Source organism: Falco rusticolus, chromosome 11, assembly GCF_015220075.1.
Source record: "Falco rusticolus isolate bFalRus1 chromosome 11, bFalRus1.pri, whole genome shotgun sequence".
Taxonomy (NCBI): domain Eukaryota; kingdom Metazoa; phylum Chordata; class Aves; order Falconiformes; family Falconidae; genus Falco; species Falco rusticolus.
The window spans coordinates 22,069,220-22,089,799 of NC_051197.1; the positions used below are offsets into that span (position 1 = coordinate 22,069,220).

At 36.2% G+C, this 20,580-nt stretch overlaps 1 protein-coding gene and 1 long non-coding RNA gene across 2 annotated transcripts in view; one reads left to right on the forward strand and one right to left on the reverse strand.

The window, feature by feature from the left end:
- LOC119155422 overlaps window positions 1-20,580 on the forward strand; it is a 214,201-nt gene that overhangs the window by 144,574 nt on the left and 49,047 nt on the right. The window lies entirely within an intron of this gene.
- The window catches only part of OLFM3 (olfactomedin 3), a 65,939-nt gene that overhangs the window by 2,335 nt on the left and 43,024 nt on the right, over window positions 1-20,580 (reverse strand). The window contains 5 exon segments of the mRNA XM_037404089.1: window positions 748-763; window positions 765-852; window positions 9,389-9,608; window positions 13,480-13,635; window positions 15,780-15,926. Of these exon segments, the coding sequence (XP_037259986.1) occupies window positions 748-763; window positions 765-852; window positions 9,389-9,608; window positions 13,480-13,635; window positions 15,780-15,926 (627 nt within the window).

Sequence of the window (20,580 nt, forward strand, 5' to 3'; positions counted from 1 at the left end):
ACAAGATGGGGATAAGCAGAGTTTGCTGCTCTTCTAAAGGTAATTTAAATTCCTGGGGTGAGTAGTAAACCTGCATGAACACAGCAGGCTGGAGAGAGCTGCATGCAAATCTTAAGTTTTCCATTTCTATGTTGCTTTTTCTATTGCCTTTTGTTTTCTTCTGTATGCAAATAGTAACTTGGTGGGTCTCATACAAATGAAACTAGTGTTTTGACTTCAAAGCCCTTGACGGAGAGAGCATCTCCTTAATACTGTGGCCAATTTGAGATCCTGTTGCAGATCCAAACAATAACATAACTTGGATCTGAGGTGGCAAAAGGTCTGAATACAGCTTATACGGGGCCTAATCCTGCAAATTTAGACTGCTGCCCTATGGGTTGTACTCTTGGGTAAAAGTGTTGGTGTTTGTGTTATATTACTTGGGTTCTTAAAGACCCAAGCTCAATTAAATAAGGTAGGAAGGAGAAAATTGTGTAGCTGGTTCAGATAGGTGTATGTTGTCTCTGAAACAGTTGAAGGAAATAGCATAAAGGTGTTTCGCTAACTTTAGTCTTTGGATATTTTTGCATGGATATTTTTGCATAAACACTTTTGCTTTTCCTCTGAGGATGTTTAACAGTGAAAATGATGGGATTAGAAGAAACATGCTTGCAGATGTAACTTTCTAGGGGAAAATAACTTTTAAAAGATTAAAATCAAGCAAGAAAACTCCAGAAGGACACAAAGATATGCAGTGGCTTAACATACTCTGTTATTTTCTTGATGCTAATGGATCTGTCATCCAGGCTCCAAATCGGGTTCCAGATATCTTGACTGTAATGGGGCCTGTAATTTTCATCAATTTGCCACACGCTGAAATTAGAAAAACAAATGCATTAGTGCAAATAATTACACAACTCTCCTTGACATCAGTCAGAGCACAGGACCAATTACTCTAAACTAAATAGTGGCTTCAGGGGATTCAGGCTTATGTTGAAGATGGATTGTCAACTTCACCATATGAACTTTTCCATATCGCACAGTAATAAAGCTACGTAAAAACAGACAAATAAAAATCTATTGTATATATTTTCATTTTATATATTTTAAAGCATAGTTACATTTTCTGGGCATAAAGAAAAATACAATCTAGTAAAATATCTTCTAAGCTGAGGTAATAACATACAATAATAAATGAAAAAAGACATAAACTCCTTCTCTTTTGCCTTCACAAAATTCAGTTGAAGGCTAGGATTGATGGATGTTTTCATTTTCCATTGACCAGGGTAACAAGGAAGTTAAGGGCAGGCAGGAAAAATGAGCTTGTATGCAAAATGCATAGATGTACACAAATGCCTGTGTCTGACTGTGGTTACACATACGTAGCTGTTCCAGTACTGTCTAAAGTTAAGAAACTGAATATGAGAATTATTCAGCAACCTTGGCTGTATCAGTTGGCTTCTAATCCATTACGCTGTCTCAGACTGTCTGGGAGGAAATAATGAGAATCAATATGAACTTGGATGCTGACCTTCCTAACAATCAAAAAATCTATATTTTAGGGGACATTAATAACATACCTATTAGCAACAAGCTCCTGGTGGAATTCATATGTTTAACAAGACGCTTAATATCACACAGTGGTGTGTAGGTGATTGGGTGAAATAGCATGTTTTTGAAGAAAAGATGTTCCATATTAACGTAAAAAGTAGTGCCACTTTTCATTTATTTTTTTAATTTAAAAGTGCATCTCCTTGATACATGGTTGTGCTGTATTGTATAACCCTATGAATCTAGGAAATGTGGAAAACAAACTGTATCTGGTGTTGAGAGTGAATTTACTTAGTTAGAAAAAGAAGGTCACATCAAGGCTGGATTTTCTTCTTTACAAACTGGGAAAGACAGTATTGTGCAAGCCTGTTTCAGTCATTAGAAGGGAGGTAATGCTGTGGTGACAACTCAGGCTGCTCACAGGGATTTTGTTCACAGCCAGGGAAGTAGGATGTAATGGAAATGAGGATAACTGACAACATGCTGAGACCTCAATGAGCAAGGCGGGCTGTGTCCTTTTTCTGGGTCAGTTCAAAGGCGTTATTATATACATATCTCAATTATGTATCGTACGGTCTTTTGAAGATATTTTGGAATTTCCCATTTTAAGGAATCTTATACGTTTCCTACAGTTGGTTATTGTAGTACATGTTTTTTATTCTGGCATTTTTGTATATAGGCTGATAGTATTGTATGCCGAGTGATGTTTTTCTACAGCAATGAACTGCTATTAGCTTGGAAAGTAGAGGACTATCAAGTGAAGGCTTTTATTTTTAGGTGGTATGTTAGTAAATAGTCTCAGAAATGGGCATGAGTTAAGCCTTCAGAGGGGTTTAATTTGCAATTTGGAATAAAATTATCAGAAAAGTAATAATGAGTAGAAGGAAATTGGGGGAAAAATAATTACTCCTGGATTTGTAGTTTTTAAGATAATTAAAATACAGTGAATGTATGAGTTAAAGGGTATACTAATTGGTCCCTTTAAAGCACAGTATTAAAATTAGTAGGAAAACTTAAGCAAAGAAGTCAGAATTCTGAAACACTGTTTCTTCTATTTAAAAAAATATTCAGGAAGGTAAATGTGGAATCAAAAATGAAATTTCGTTTTCAGGTCCCACAGGCACAGAAGGTGCATGTGAACTCGCAGGCTTTTCACCAGCATGTGTGTTAGTAGATTGTGGGGAGTAACATGGGCACACATCCAAGCTCAAGGCCCACATCCCCAGCAGGAGAGGTGTAAACTAGGGGGTGTGCTTGTAGCCCATCCCAGCTGTTGTGGGGTATGTGCTCACATAACTCCATGGGTGTTTCATGTGTGGTGCACCATGCGTGACTGGATCTTTTTGAATCTAGCTAGAGAAGTGTGTTCAGAAATTTGTAGGTTAATGTTACTTATGTGTCTGGTACTGTGGTTTGTCTGTTATATTACTTGCATTGATCCTGAATGTATGCTATGCTGATTGCCAGTTAACATGTTGTTAACAACTAATAAATCTCTTCAGTCTTGATTTGGTTTAAACTATATGAACTGAGGCATTTTCCCCTGTGATGGGTGTTCAGATGCTTTTAGAGAATGATCTTTCAAAAGGTATTGAGATTACTACTGTTTCGGTGAAAAAAGAGATGACGTAGTTCAGCCACTAAATGATCAGCAGTTTGAGTCAGGGTATGTTTATGTGATTAAAATTTCCATTTCCAGAGAGCATGTAGTGACTCAAGAAAGCCTGTTGGGAGAGTCGCTGTTTAGCTGAGGGGCAGCTGACTGAAAATGTGACAAAGCTTCTCTTTTCATGTAACAGAATACTCTTGTAAGAGGCACGAGGAATTTTTTCCCTCCTGCCTACATTATGTCCCCTCTTCTCTTTTTCTTGTTCATGAACCCATAAATCTGCCTATTTGTGATATAATTTGATGGAACTCCTATTTAAAAACTAAGTAGTAGTACGCACAGTATTTTTTCCGTATACGGTAAGCCATTCTCATTGTAGTGATAATTGATATCCCATCAACAGATTTCTGCTGTAAATCTCAGCAGTACCTGGGGTCTGTTGGCCTACTTGCTGACAGAGTAGGCAGTAAGAAGGAAGCAACAGAGCTGTCAGTGCCATCCTCTGTCTTGTGACAGCCTCCTTATAGCTGGGAGATCCTTAGGCACAGGAGCTTAATATATGAAGTCTCCACCAAATTCTAGTCATGTAAGTCTAGTGCCCTGCTATTGCAACAACCTTTTTACAAAATTATTAATATGATTTTTAGAAACAGGGAAATATTATTTGCACTTGCTTACCCTTACCCTTATTCCAACTGCAGATTGTTTCAGAATCTCACTTTTCTGTTAATTTGAAAAAAGTTCAGGGCCAAGTACATGGACGTCATCTCTCTTTTGGGTAGTCAGAAGTCAAACCATTGCTTCCAGACACATACAGACTGGAACCCCTTATAATTGAGTCCTCTCAGTTCAGAAAGACTGCTTGAAAGAACATGACAAGGCCCCAAAGCAAGTCTTGGCCGAATGGTCAACTTGATAAATCAGCTAATGCTGTTTTGTCCTGTTTAAGGCCGCACAAGTAACTTTTGTAGAAGTTGTTCCAAGTATTCCACAAAACAACTGGCTTGCTAAATACTGGTCTTGTGAATACGGTGAATGTATTGCTGACTCATGATGCAGGGAAATGTGAAACTAGGAAAACGTAGTTGAGGCCAGATTGTCCTCCCCTTCTCATTGAAATCCCTCTGAAATTTAGTTCACACTTTATTCTGCCAAACCTTCAGACACTCCTCTAATACAGTGTTACTTCCAATATTTGATCAGAAGCCAAGATAATCAAGGGAATGCAATGAAGAAAACATTAAAACTAATTTCTCAGTCTTCAAGAGAAAGGTGTCATTGTTTTTTCCAGTTCTGTCTTTTGGAGCCCTACCTTTATATGTGTCTTCCCATTTGTTACAGCAGACCTATAAAAATCAGCAGGATCAAGATCATTTGTGTTTTGTCCATTATAAAGTAGCAAGTGTGCAGTCTGTGCTGAAGTATTATTGACTTATACAATTAAATAATTTATTCCCAATGAATATCACAGCATTTTGATGACAAGTTACTACAATATGAAATTTATCAATCTGCTTAACACTGAAATAATTAGCAACAATGACTTCATAAAGACAATTCCCCTTATAGCTTGCCCTGGCCTGATCTTGCATTTGATAGAGAAGTTAAATGAATGACAACTCCTTCAAGAGGTAAAGCTCAATATAACGTTTAACAGTTCACTGACAAAGCAAGGGGAGTTTTCTGTGTTGGTTGTAAGCACTTCCAACTTTGCACTCAGTGCAAGAAATTTTCCTCACTCCTGCACCAGAATTGGAAACAGTTCTTATCTACTGAAGTGTAAATGTGTTGATCTAATCCCAGCCTATATTCTTAGCTGCAGAATGAACCTTACAATTGTTCATCTGGCTATATTAAATTGGCTTTGCATGATGAGGTTTGTTGCTAGGGAATGGTGATACTAATACGCTGAAAGGCAGTATCATTTACTGAACACTTCTGTGGCATGGCAAGTCTGGGAGTCTGAAATTAAAAAAATTCCAATTATTTCCAGTTGAGACTTTAGTTCATTTTGTTTGTAGGGAAATAGAATATAGACAAATGTCATGTGAAATGGAAACATGTCTGGGCTATGAATTTTCCGTAACAGTGGGTGGCTGAGAGGAGGGCAAAACCACTTTTTTTTCTCTCTCTTTTTTTTTTTTTTTCTTCTTTCTTTTTCCAGCAGAAAGGAACAAATGAGGATGTGGAAATAACTCTTGTGATGGTGGGAAAGTGTTGGGTTTTTTTTTTTTTTTTTTTTTTTTTTTACTCTTTGAAAACTTTGCTTTATAGCAAACCCCTGCTCTTTAATCCCCTGACAGAAGGACCATATGCTAGTGAGAAGGTAGGTCAAATACATCTCCATACTAGCAAATGTCAGGAAGTTCAGGAACAGTAAGGAAAAAGAAAAAAGTGATATTTCTAGGCATTTTTTCCACCACTAAGAGGTTCAGATGGGGTTACGCAGGAAGAGAGTGGGTTTTTTAGAAGCACTCAGTCTCTTTCCCTTGACTTTGAAAGAAGCAGCTGCTTGCATTAGAAAATCCCAACTATAACTGATTGTAACAATTGGAAAATCAAACGTCTGAGTGTTTATCCATCCTAAATTGAACTGTATGAGGAATATCTATATCATGCGCAATCTGGGTATTTATGGTTTGATTCATCTCTTGTAACAGTTTTGTACTGTGGACCCCTGCAAATTTGTGATGTATTATTTATATTAAGGAAGAAGTTGAGCACAAAGTGACCATTAAAAAAAGAAAGTAGACGTACTATCCCTGTAGGCTGGGAAAGTCTATGGGGAAGAACACATCTGGCAAGCTGTTTCAAATGTGAGCAAATACTAGGGGAAGGTTTGTGATAGACCAATTGGATAGGAGCTGTTTGAAGATAGCTAGGAATAGGTAGTTGATAGTCCCAGTCTCTGTGATGCAATTGAATATTGGTTAGCCGATATGTATACACCAAGTGAGTGTATGATTTATAGGACTTACAGAGGAAATGAAATCAAAACAGTCTCTTGAAGGTTTCGTAAGCATCATTATTCTATTGTTGTAGGTAATAAATAGGGTAAAATGTGGTTTGCGCAAATGACTTCCAAGTGTTTTGCTACTTGCACTTTTCTGGTTATGGTCAAATTTGTCATAACATTGTAATGTGAGGGAATGAAGAATTAGTTCTTATCAGTTCTTACTTAACAGGTGTGTGTCTGTTATCTTGCATAATACAAATCCAGGAGGCACTATAGTTTAGTTATTAAAGCCTGCTTGAGAGGAAGCCTCTAGAGTCTTTTGCATGTGTGCAGTGACTTGTCAGTAATCTTTGGGAAAGTCATTTATCCTCCTGGGCTGCTTGTTCCTTCATTTACAAAATGGGGATAACAATATATATCTCTATTGCACAGTTTTGTACTAAATGCTGTTGTAAAGTTCTTCAAATCCCAAAGGGAAGGATGTTTTGGAAGTACAAGTACCACTGCAGTCAACAAAGTGATCTCATGCCTGCACTAATGCCTCTTCAGCCACTGATGTAACAGTATTTCCTTGGATACATAGAATATTCCACTTTTGAATTTCTAACCAAAAATATTACTGTGAAATATTGCTTAGACTCTACGTTATAATCAGATGTAACTACAAATGGATACACTGTGTATCTACTCTTAATCATTTCTTCATATTTAATAAACACCATTTGGCAGAGTATTGGCTTCTATGAATCCTACTTATATATTATTTTCCTATTTCATAAACACATTATGACAAGAATAGGAGGGTCCCAAGCATACTGTGCAACCTGCATTCTGTTACAAATGCACATGCCTTACATGACTGCCAGCAAAGGACCCATGTGAATTTGTGCTATGTGCAATCATATGCACTCTTTTCCTACATGTTTAATTCCATGCACCCTTTCGAAGTTTTGTGGACAAACTTCTCAGCAGCTTCAGCCTGAATTTTCTTATTCCAAAGAGGAAGAAGCAACGTTTCAGTCATCACAACTGCTGTGGTAATCATTAAACCTCAGTGAAAGTAAGACAACGGCTTACTGTATGTTAATGAATATTGGAAGTGTTGCCAGTGCAGATGGAAGATCCCTTTGAAGTGGCCAGGACAATATGAATAATGCATTATATTGCTGAAAAACACCTGCTAGGGAGAAGAACGAAAAATAGCTATTACACACGCTGGTTAGATAATTATATTGTGAAATGCAACAAAATCTGTGAAGATTCAAGCCAGATCCTGTGGCACATTAGGGCCAGTCTGCCTTCTGCTGCCATAGGCTTCTGGCCATCAGATTGGCACAGTCACAGCTGGATCATCTCTAGTGTGGTGAATGTGGCTGGGAAGAAGGTGTAGGCATGAAAGCTGTTCTCCTTTATGCTTGCTGGTCTGAACACAGTACTGGCGTTCAGGAGTTATGGTAAGCCTAACTGAACTATTTTTTACTTTAAAGGCACTGAGGGGTAGGCCAGAAATACAGCCAGTCCATTAGTAGGTGAGCATAAAAGTCATTTAAGCATCTAAGGCCAGGAAATAATGCCAATAAGGATGAATAAATCGGTATTACAGTTTGAGAAGCCAACCCCCTTTTAATAATGGGTATGTTTTAATAATGTATTTCATAGAAAAATTTTCTCCCTATTGTTAATATGCATAATTTAATAACATTTTTTTTTTCCATTAGTACATCAAAAGAAACGTAATGTGTTGCAGAAATTCAGGATAGATAGGAGGAGAAATGGATGAAAAAATACAGAAATAACCCCTGTGAATACACATCCGTTATTCTGATGTATAAAACGTATCTTATACTGTAGTCACTTCACTAATCATGTTACAAGAATATGCCATAAAAGCAAAGAAAATAAGATACTCGTTAAAAATAAGTTGATGATCCTTTAGCGTCTAATAAGTTACTGGAACACTCACTATCAGAAAATACTGTTTATTTATATGAAGTTTCTGCTTGCTGTGGTATTGCAATGCTGTCATTTTCCTGTCTGCCTCCTTCAATGCAGTAACGTGCTATTATGTGTATGTACTGAGTAGAAAATAGGATCTTAAGAAATTTCTGTTGAAGAAGTCTTTCATGTATTTTAGACCATCATCATTGTGTTATTTCTAGTGTAAAGAAATAGAAAATAAATAATTTAAGAGGCTAACCTAACCTACATTTTTCTCATTCTATTGTCTCACAAAAATAGGCACTGCCTATGACGTTGATAACATATTTCATGGCATTTAAAAGTAAACATCCCACAGTTGATAACAGATACCGATCACAGGACTTAACATTGGAATTTCTAGTTTATTCATGTTTAGTGTTAACTTATAAAGCGTTTATTTCTCATAGAGGGGCTGGATTGTTTGCTATATCAATCCAGATCGCAATAGTGATCCATTCAGGAGTCTTAGAATGCATGGATAGGTTGGGGAGGGGGGATGACTGCATTCTGAGTGTAAAGCAGGAAAGTACTAATTATCCCTCTTTGGGTAACGGAAGTTAAGGCTGGCACTTGATAATGATACTTCAGGCTTTTAGTTTTGGCAGCTAATACTGAGCTAGTGCCGATTCTCAGAGCTGCTCAGCATCTGACTTTTTCTAACTAAAATCAGCATGTGAGCAACCAAGATGGAGGCTGCCTGATGTAAACCTAGTGCACTGCTCACAACGGATTGTTGCTGTGCTTATTACAAAAATCATGCTCTGTTCCCTTAAATTAGGTGTAAGGCTTAATTATGTTGTATTGCAAATTGGAGAATGGCACATCTCAATGCTAATATTACAGGTCTAAAGATAGTACAGTCATGTGTGGCCTCTCAGGTGTCATAGCAAGATGATGTGGACATCTCAATTCTGATTCCAGTCTACTTCCCCCCAATTTTTTTTTTCACACTGACATCCCAAAGATGACCCAAGTAGCAATGCCTGTGTGAGCTTTTTTTGGAAAGAATATTTGTAGCTTTCCAACCATTTGTAAATCTCTTAGATTTTAAAATTGCTGTCTGTTACAATTTTTCATCTTAATTCCTTCTGTATACGGTAGGGCAGCTCATTATATAAGATACACTGGTGCAAACTTAGAATAATATGACTGACCTTAGGTTGAGTTACTTTTGACATTTATTAGGGTAGCACAGATCAGAATGTAATGCAGTCTTTCATCAGACAAGAAAAAAGGAAAACTTCATCTTTCTAGAGAAACAACTAAAAATGTATAGCCAAGAGACCAAATTTCCCATGAAATTGTTGACTTACTGAGCTTTTTCATGCAGTCTCGAAGCCTCGTTTCTAAACTGAGTACACGCTGGTGTAGTTCCTCATAGTCATAAGCACCAATTTCTTCCTGAATCCCAGTGAGGACAGTAGACAGATTCCTAATTTCCTCCTTGAACTGGGTGATTAATTTGGCATCAGTTTTGTATTGTTCCAGAACTGGGATCAGTGGCAGAAGCTCATCCATCTTTTCTTTCAACTCCTGTTAAAGGCAATCAAATGTACATTAGAGCAGTTCAAAGGAGTTCAATCCCCTAATTCCCTTTAATATAATATTCATGTCTGATTATTAAAATGACCTGAAAATGATTATTGATTTTGGGTTGCAGACCTATTATTAGTGTGTTGTGAAAGTCTTAGAAACTTCAGACTTAATGGTAGTAAGCTCTAGATAAAATGCATGAGAGAATAATTTTTCTACTGAAAGTACACCATTACCTTCAAGTGATCTGAACCGAACCCGCTGAAGGTCTGACTTTCCATCCAGAAGATATAAACCCCCGCTAAATGTGTCTTTCTTGAGAGAAAGTGATTTAGGCCTGAACACACAGGGATGTTCAAGGAGGTCATGGCTGTTTTACAGTGCTGTCATAGTTGGTGAGCTGCTAATTTCTATTTCACTCCTTAGAAATACTGAATTCATTTTTTCCTCAATGGCTGTTAAACACTGTTTAGTTCTGTTCTGGCCGCAGAACTCTTTCTTCTGAAGTAAAAAATCCATGGCTTTCAACTGTGGTTTGTATTTGTCATCCTGCTATATCACTATGTGCCTTTGAACTTCCTCAGTTGATCTCTCTTCTGGACTATCACAAATTGTTTTTTTATCCATGTGCAGTTGTTGAGTTGCCAATCCTATTCTTAAACATTGATTAGATAAAATAAGTCTCCACTTTAGACTCTCAGATTGCCCCTTTCTCAGACTTCTGCTGAGTTTCATACTTCGAGAATTTGTCTCAGTTTGTGACCTATATTGGCTGCTTATCTTTCATTTCTTCATTATTCTTTTAAATGCACTAATCATAGGGGCTTTATTAAACTTAAACTAATTGTTTTAGGTTGTTTATTGTTTGGTCATTATTCTACAGAAAACCTCAGAGAATACTTGCAGTCAAAAGGTTTTGCTTTATTGAATAGCTGAAAGGTTTGTCTCTGATGTATCATCTGTGTGTGTGTATATATATATATATTTGCATATCTTTTTATAATTTGAGGATAAAGCAGTACTTCCATGAGCAAATGCCAGAGAGATGTGAGGAAATTCAAGCCTGGACAAAACAAGGCAAAGGACGGAAACCAAGATTTGTTAGGTACCTAGCATTAGCTGGTAATAGAAATGAAAACAGATGAGGACACACAGGGAGATGCTATTTAAGGGGTTAATAAAAATCAATAGCTGGAGCAGTCAGCAGGTTAAAAGGGAAAGCAGAAGAGAACTAAATAGAAGCCCAAGTGCAAGAAAGAGGTGCAGAAGCAAATGTGGTTGGAGGTTAGTGTAGTAACTGAGGTGTGCAAAGACACGCACGTAGTTTGTAACATCACTTGTATTAATGGGTCCAAGAAACAGGGTGGGACATTTCCTAAATAAAAAACATGATGATGCCAAATGCATTTTTTGTTAAGGAGATGTAAAAGAAGCTGATAGGCAGTCAGCCTCTGAGTTTTTGCCTCTTGAACATGTTCTAAGGCAGCTTGAGAGTATCTCTTTATCACCTAGCTAATATACCCATGTTTTTTTAACAATTGCTTTCATATTGGAATTGTTATTTACTCAAAGTAAAGACTTATATGTGGTGTTAGGAAGTGTATTTTGCACACAGGTCACTTAATAGCTAGAAAATTGCATTTTAAATTATAAGCAGATACATCATTATAAATGGATATGAGAATATTAGGAGTTCTATTGGTTCTGTTTTCAAGGGGGCATCCAATTACATTATAGTAGGCGAATTACTGAAGCAGGCAGAAAGAAGTGGAGAGTCTTGTCAAAACTATTTTTATTTGACTGTTTTTATTAAAAACTTAACTTTAGCCTACTTTATGCCTGTTAAAATGAGTAGTTATTTTTCCTTGATCACAAGGAGAGCAGGCGTTGTGACACAGAAAGCAGAGCTCCAGAAGCCAAATTTTCTGTTTTGAAATTTCCCTTTGAAATTACGAACTTAGGCTTTGACTCTGTGTGGCAGTGGTCTGCCAAAAGTCATGGGTAAACCATGATGGAAAAAAAAGCAAAGCTTGTAAAACCTCAGAAAGATAAAATGCGTTTAAGAGAATTAGCGAAGGTAACTTCTGATAGGATTTATGCCAGATGAGGTATCATTTGAGCAAAATGCTGTAACTTTTTGTAGCAAACAGGTATATAAAGCCTGGCCTAAATGCTGATTTAACTGAACTATGACATATACGAATGTATGACTTGCAAAATATGCGCAAGTGTGGTCTGGGTCAAATTTGGACTCTTTGGTTCTCATCAGCATGCAGCCACAGCATTAGAATATCTCACTTCAGTAAATGATATAAAGATGGTTTTGGTATTTTCATGATAAAGAAAATAAATTTATTGGTTTCTGCTGATAATCCTAGCTTGTGGCTTTGATGAGTGGTACAAGAAATAATTTGTATTGCAACACAGATAGATGGTAGACATATTCTGGCGCTTTGTGCCTGCTGATATGAAGGGTTATGCTATATCCAGAATGAATTTCTTTGTCTCAGGAAAGACAAAGCACTGGAATTTTGGTAGATCAAATTTCAGAAAGCCAGCAGCATATTGTATTATGTTAACCTTTTAAATTACTCTATAACTTGATTGACTGGAAATCTGTTTTATAATCCTGGCAAACTGTCAAACTGAAGTTAAATGACTGGCCAATACATATATCAAATATTTAAATGGCTCAAGTACTGCAAAAATCTGCTACCTCTGACATTGTGTCAAACATTCAAGTTTTGTATTTTGTTCCCAAGGAAAAGTATAATGAGAATACAGATTGGCATATACATATGGCATTATATGTATGTGTTGTTATTGTAGTAATGAATGATGCAGAGAAGAAAGATGGAGACATTTCTTACTATCTGAAAAAAAAATGCAAGTATGTGCTCAAACTCTAACCCAAGAATGACATCATAAAAAATAAAGTTTGGTAGTCAGATCATTAGTGTACTTAATTCCTGATACTGTCAAGATCCATTAGATATTCTGTGTCTGAAAAATAAATTAGACCCCTTAGCAATGTAACTATTTAGGTATCTACATTTAACACCACTTAGAAAATTAAGTCCATTTTACATGAAGTTTCATAAAAACGTTAAAAATACATATTTGGTTAACAATGTAATGTATTTTCTAGATCCTATTTTGCTGTCTTACAGTCTTGAAATATCAATTTATCAGACCATATTTAAAGAACTAACATTTTTTCCTTAAGAATACTTCAGACAGCTTTTTCAGAATACACAATGCTATTTTGTAATCTCTGCAACCCTTCCTCCTTACAAAAAGATTAGCTTGTGTTTTTTCTTGTCATTAAAATTCCTTGGAAGTCTTTTTTTAATCACACAAATGTGACTGGGAGTGATTGCCCTCCTCCCCATCCCAAATTCAAAATAGCAAACCTTCAGACATGAAATTAGATCTTAATTGTACTGGATAAAAATTACAATAACCTGATTTATTATAGGGTTTCTTCCCTTCAACTGCAGTAAATGTCAAGCAACAGTAAAAGTGCAGAAGTCTCTAGTTGCTTGCTATTAATTCCATTGGATTTCCCTATTTATCACTGGTGCTTGAATGAATATAAATTTCTTAGTATGACATGCACATTGATACAGAAAAAACAGAAATCCGTTTAGTGACATTTTTCTAATGACTTAATAATGAATAGTTACTCCCTATTACAATTAAATTGAACAGAGCAAAAGATTATCATCATAAAGGAAGATTTATTATGCTTTTCTTTTTTAATGTTGCTCTTGTATGAGCATTTCAAGCTGAGATCTTAGCAGTCCATGCATTGCTGCTTAGTACATTGCTTCCAGCAGGCTTTCGAAGTTATTGTTAAAATAAAACCTACTTGAAAATGCTTTGTCATTAATGTCTTCCGATCGTCTTCAATTTGCCGAAACTTGGCCTTCAGCCCTTTCATTTGTGTTTCCATTTTTAAAACATATTGGAAATCCCTCTGAGTCCGTAGATTTAAAACTTCAATAGACTGGGACATATTCTGAACCTGTTAAAGAAAAACACTCTCTAAATGCACTTTTTGTTGCTTTACTTTTTTTCCTGGTTAGGTAGTTAAATGTCAGGCAATAGAATGTGCTTATGTCAATGCTTAGTTGTGAGTCATTTATACCATGTTATTGTTTTAAATTCCGTAGCTACATGACAGTACAAAAATTGGGGAACAGGGCTAACAGAGGACTATCGGGAGCAAGACCTTGAAGTCATAAATGATTTGGTACTAGTTTCTTTGAGGTAAAGAGAGAAAGATCCGTTCAGCACTGTTATCAGTGGGCTCAAAAAAGGCTGTTAGGCAGTGCAATCTACTCTGATGCTTGTAGTAGATGCTGACTGTTCTTCAGGACATGCTATATAGCATGTGTTTCCTTGCAAGCACCTTGGGAGGGACAGAACTGTGATTTAGATATTTTGCTTAGTATGAAGAGCATGATTTTTATTTCTAGTAGGCATTTATGTAATATTTCAGTATAAGGAATTCATAAGACTAACCAGAGATAAGCTAGGGTGTGCCCATTGTCAAATAGGTTTTTGTAAACAGAAATAAAATTAGAAATCTTATCAGTTCTCTCATTGGCAGAAACCCACATTTTTTTTACAGATGAGAAGTACTGAATGTTCAGGTAGCTTTTGTAGAGCAAGTGACTTTGTAGCTATAGTGAGAACTTTTACCACAAAGAGGCAAGAATAAAATAAGTGTCATCTAGATTAAATTATACATATTTTTAAAAGTATCTGCTATAAAAGCAATGCATTTGCCAGTCTTAAAAATGACACATTTTACAAGTGCAGTTATTCTATTTCAATAACTGTCTGGTTTTCCCCAAACACAAAAAAAGTAGAACGCTGTAAATGTATTAGGTACCAATACATACCAAGCAAGCAAAAAAATAAATAAAATTATACCTTTCTAATAAAAGATAAATCTGACAGTATCTTTGTTGTTTGCAAGAATATGTAATGTTAGAACTGATAGTCATGTTTGAAGCTAATATATTGTGACCTACAGAATGTGTAGATTCAGGAAATACTCATGAAATACTCTTAAAAATAGTATACATTTGTTATTGCACAGTTGCCATTAGCAGTTCTTAGAATGTATTTTTAATGAAAAAAATGTTTCTTTTTTCTTTGCTTTCTAATTGTTGAAAGCAGGCAAATAAAGTCCTTCAGGTCTTGGAAGAACTACGAGTGTTTCCATTTGGCAGAAGATGCATTCACATAGAGGCTCTAATTAAATGACTGTGCATGGACTTAGTGAAGTAATATGCCATTACATGCCCATAATTATCACAGTTCTAATCATAAGAAAATAGATTTTAGAGACTGGTGATTTAGGTTCTCTTCTGCGGCAGCTCAAAAACTACATTGAGATCTTAGTCTCCAGTCCCCACCCCAAAAGAAAGATTTTTTTGACATTATTATTTTAGCATTTGGGAAATATAGCAAAGACTCTGGGCACTGAAGTCTTCCTCTGTTAAGTAAACAAACAGCATGAGGGGAGGTCACATTTTTTTTTGGTCAGCATTTTTTCTGTTGATGCAAAACAACACTTCACTGGTTTTACTATATATGCAGTAGTGGAAAATACTGGCAAGAAGAATTGGGTTCTTTGGGGAAAGAGAATGAATAAATAGTAATATATGAGGAAAGAACAAATGAAAGAAAATTAGAACTGTTTCTCTTCTGTACGGTTTGCTTTGCAGATGCTGTCATGTCTGTATCTCATTATTTGTTGATAAAAGACAAGGTGCAACCTTCCAGAGTCTCACATGATTAAAGCAGAATCTGTAGTTAAATCCCACAGCGACTAGCTAGTTTGAGGTGGGATTCATAACTGTTTTCACACAGAAAAACATCACTCCTGGCTGTGTGTAAGGAAGAATTTTGGGAGGAGTGAACAAGAGAGATGAAGCTTTAGTCAGGTAAGTGGCTTGGGTTGGGAAAGGTGTCATACAAGGAAAATACACAAATAATTATCAGTGGTGAGAACACACATATTGGGGTATACCATGAAGAAATATTTTTATTAGGTAACGCTTCAGTACTGCATTATGTATTAAACTTAGAGGGAAAGGAGTGGATTTCTGTGGCAGGTTTAGTGATCAAAAGGATGAATTTTTTGGGAAGACTTACCTTTTCTAGTAGTTGTCTGAGCTGCCTGCTTTTGGCATCTCTTGAACATAAGTTTTGTTCAGGTGCAACAACAGTGCAAATGCAACGGCCATCAGGATCCTGGGCTGAACTATAAACTTGCCACCCTTCCTTGGGGCTAATCTGAGTCTGTAACAACAAAATAATAAAAATAAAGGAACTGAACTGACTTTTTGTTTGAAAAACCAGTACCTCAGAATATTTTTATTTTTGCAGTATATGTTTGAATGACACTCCTTCTAGTCAACACTTATTACACTCAACTAATTAGATTAGTGGTTTAGCTTTCTAGAAGTGTCCAACACACATTTTTTCCAGGGTGGATGAGAACAGTTTTCTGCTTGTGATTCAGCACAAACTAGTTGATTTAATTCTTTGCTAAGGGATATTACAGTTTTTCATCAGCAGAGAACAAACACGTTCTTTCAGCCTGAATGACTTTTACTTTAGACTAATGGAAACAAAAAAGACAGAAAAGAACAAATATAAAACCCCAGAGAGCACAGTGTGACTCATGCGTTGGGAACTGGCTCAGAAGCAGTTCTGGATGTGGGTTAGCAGGTTTGCTTTTAAAGATGCAGCACACAGAAAACTTTTCTCCATTGGCTTCTGCTGCACATACACCAAAGGGGAGAAAGAGGCTTGCTGTCCAGTAGTACTGAAAAGTGTCTGGTTAGTTTAGGTAAATGGGAGTCCTGGCAAGCATGGCACACTCAGTTAAGACTTTGCACATCCTTCACTGGGACAGAACAATTCTGGAAATTGCTAACTTGTTCTTTTTATAGCAACTGCGACTGAGAAGGAAAAGCAAAAAATCACATTTGCTTGCAGAGCGGGCTGCATTTAAAGTTTATGTGAAACCTTGTGAGACTAGGTATCTATTTAATGGTATGTATAGAAATACACAGCATAGGAATGGGAGAAAGCGATATAATTAGATGACTGAAAAGATTCAGGTTATGGAAATAAAACTAAGGGACACAAGTAATTTTTAAACTTTCTTTTTAAACTGTAATTTAAAGTTCATATTGTGCATTAGTCTTTCCTAATTAATATAGTACTGACTACTAAATTTGATAGTACAGATGCTAATGGATGCCATTGAAGTAATTTTGGTCTGGACACAGTTGGAATCAATTACTAGTTACATTATAAAATTGTACTCAGTGTCAGCACAGAGAGTGATTATTTAAACTGGCAAGCTCTCATATTGATGCTTTACTGGCAGCTTAGTGCAAAATAAGTTGCAGTGTTCCTCACCTCAGAAGAGGTATAACATCTCTGCAGACTGCAGTTAGAAAAGAGGACAGACTTTTCCCAACAATGACTCTTCTGAAGAAGTCACGGAAGATAATAATGAACTCTTTACTGCAGAGTTAACTGAAAAATGAAAATTGTATTGTTCCTCTCTTTTGCAAGGAAAAACAAAGTGTCATAACTTAGATGACTGTAAAAAGAGGAGAACTGAACTTGGCCTAGGATTTGCTAGAAAGGCATATCTGGAGTTCAGTCCTAAATTATACTGACTTTATGGTGTTCTCTTCAGCTTCAGTTTTAGGGCAAGGGGAATCTACTTTAAGATATGGAGAACAATAAAAACTAAACAAAATTACATCAGCAGAGACAATTTAAATTGGTTTTGAGTAGCTACTAAAATTGTGAGTTTGAAAAGTGAAGCCTATCAAGGCTGGTGACCCTTGCGAAGCATAAGCTCTATTCACTCTAGTAGTTTCCATGATTCTGTGTAGAATTTAAGCCCAGACATTGTTGTCATGCAAGAGCAAGGAAACTAAATTTTTGTTGAATTCCAGGAACATATTCTGGAACCTAGAGCTTGTGATTATAATTATTTTTGGACAGAAATACTTAACATGAGTTTATAAGAAATTGTGATATTTGAGCCTTATACCTGCTACATTTAGACTAGCAGCAACTGGTTTTACTGCATTCAAGTAAGTTTTCTACAGCTGAGAATGTGTGAGATACCAGGATTATGCACAATTTATAGTAAAGCCATTATAATCCAGGATGTGTTATCAAAGGTACTTATATATTCTAGCAATGTCATGAGTGCATGTCTCAGCTTTATCTAAGGAAAAAAACAACTCTATTGATTAACTTAGCAGGTATTTTCTTCCAGTGTCTAACATACAGCTTGATTTAAAAAGGTAACTGCTGTTTGGGAAAATATTTCTGAGTGAGCGACTGCCAGGCCCCATACAAGTGCCTGGCTATTGGCTGCCCATGCATAAATAAGTGCTCACATAGTATTCCTGCAACTTAGGCCACAGTTCTTTGTGGTGTTCTTTGCTTCCTTGTATTTGGGCCATTAGGGTTCCTTCATTTATTAGGATGGGTAATATAAGCGATCACAGAGAAAAACAATCATATATGTGTAGGTGCACTTTTTTCCCCCCTTCATTATTTGTTTAGTTTGACATTTAATCCCTACCTCAAGCAGAAACTGCTGTGCTGTGCAGGGGAAGAGTTAGAAGGCATCAAAACCTTACAGAAGCTACTGAATCTACTCTTCAAATGCAGGCTTACTGCTGACAGGCCTTAATAAACAAGAAAATAAATACCTGGTTGAGAACAGCAATGATAATAAATTATGCTAGTTCTTGGAAATCTGGGGAAAACAGAGGAGTCCCTGCAAAGACCAATATTAACCATTGCCTTGGCAGGCTGCTGTGCTAAAGACACATGTCACTTACCTCCAGAAGATTTAGTTTTTCACTTGTGCTTTTATATGTTCTGACAAAACTTATGGTTACCTCCATAGTTACTAGTGATAGGGCAAATGGCAGTATGTATACTTAATATGGTTGCTTAAATATAAACAGTATTTTTCAATTTGTCTTGCTTTTTCAGTCCTGGGACTGAAACAGAGCTCAAAAGGGGAAGCCCTTTCCCCAACCCTACTTCCTTCTACAATTCTTCCAGCTGAAACTATAAAGTTGGGAGGTTTTTCCATTTTTTTTTTTTTCCCCCTTCCTGGTACAATATACACAATTTATGAACTGTGTATGTGCTAGGAGAGAACTTATGGAGAAATGCATGTGCCGTGATGTTCACTGGACAAACTGCTAGCGGATAACTCGATTGCAGTTAAAACAGTCAGTGACCTCAGAATTACTGAGCACCTGGGGCATAGTCTCACACCCAACATCCAAAGTTTAGAGAAAGTAGCAGATCTGTCGTGCTTGGTTTTCTGCAAGAAGAACCCCCCCATGATCGAAGTTCATATTTTTTTTACTTGGTAGATGTTGCAAAGCTCAGACAATCAGGTTTTCACGACTGCTTCTCCAGCTCTACTGGCACCCTGCTACCCCCCTTGAAACACAAAATATGTATGTAACTCCAAGTCAGTGAGTGCAAAGAGCATTATTGAAATAATACTTAGGAGGCATCTATATCAGCAGTGCTCTGTTGTAGCCAAGGGAGGCATGACAGTTTACACTAGTTGTAATCTGAACATTTTAATATGTATAAACACATGTAGATGTGTGTGTGTATAAACATATATGTGTGTGTTATAATAACTAGTGTGCATCTTGTAGTTACTCAGTTGCAACTTTAAACTTGGATTTAAATGTGATAGGAAACTTTATTACTTGTAATATCATATTGCCAGAAGAATGAGTAATACATACTGTAGTTCAATGAGCACATGTTACATTCAAGGAAAACAAAATAGAGCTTTTCCTTGTCTTCTTACCTTTTTGCTGCTCTAAAACACAACAGAAGTCTTTCTTAAAACATCATTTAATTAATTTTAAAGAAGTAATATTTAAAGTCTAAAAGCAGTGATTGTCTGCAGTAATGTATTGACTGAATGCATATATTCAACTAATTAAATGTTGATTAGTGAATGCATCATTTTTAGTTACAAGCAAAAAACTAAGCTCTGAGCATAGTGAACTACTGTACAAATAGTTAAATTTACATTTTACATAACATACTATTATGTAAATGTCTGATTGCAGTTTCACTAAAAAAATACACAGAGAAGAGTTTTATTAAACATTTAGGAAAATGGTGTTCTAGTTTAATTTACACATACCTGTATAATGTTCCCTCTTATCCAATTAAAGTATTACTTTAATTTTTAGGCTTCTTAAGAGTAGTTAATCACAGCTTTTCTGTAGGTCCTCATTAAGAGAGGCTGCTGTATATGAGCGTCAACCATACAAAGTGGTATTTGTGTCACTTGTATTATTCCCCTGTCAGCCTTTCCAAAATTCTGGTGCCCAACCTCCTAGTACCAATTTTATTTTGTTTTATAACAACTATTTATTTGCTTAAACATACTCCAACAAAGAAAAATAGGAAAGAATCAGACCCCTTGCATATTGTAGTGAATAGCTAATATATAACATTATTCAGACAAAGACAAACCTACTGCTGGATATATTTTTTTTTTCTTAATAATGCAATATGTTTTTCTGGAACAGTAAATGTAGGAAAACAAAGTATAGACAAATGGAACTACATTGCTGTGCTATTTTTAGCATTTCATGCTTAAGATTTGTTCTTAAATATTTATGAAATCTATTTTAAATTCTTTCACTTCATAGCAAGACCACAATATCCTCATCAATGTGCAGTTTTATGGCGCCCAAAGAGAAGCATGCATTAAGTAATGATAGGAAGATTAATAGCTTAAAAAGAGATTTACAAAGAGGCAACAAACTAAAGCTTTTGCTGGCATTTATAAATACTACTTCAGCATTAAGATGGCTTGCAACACATCACAGCTACTTACTAGAGAATCTGAAGTGGT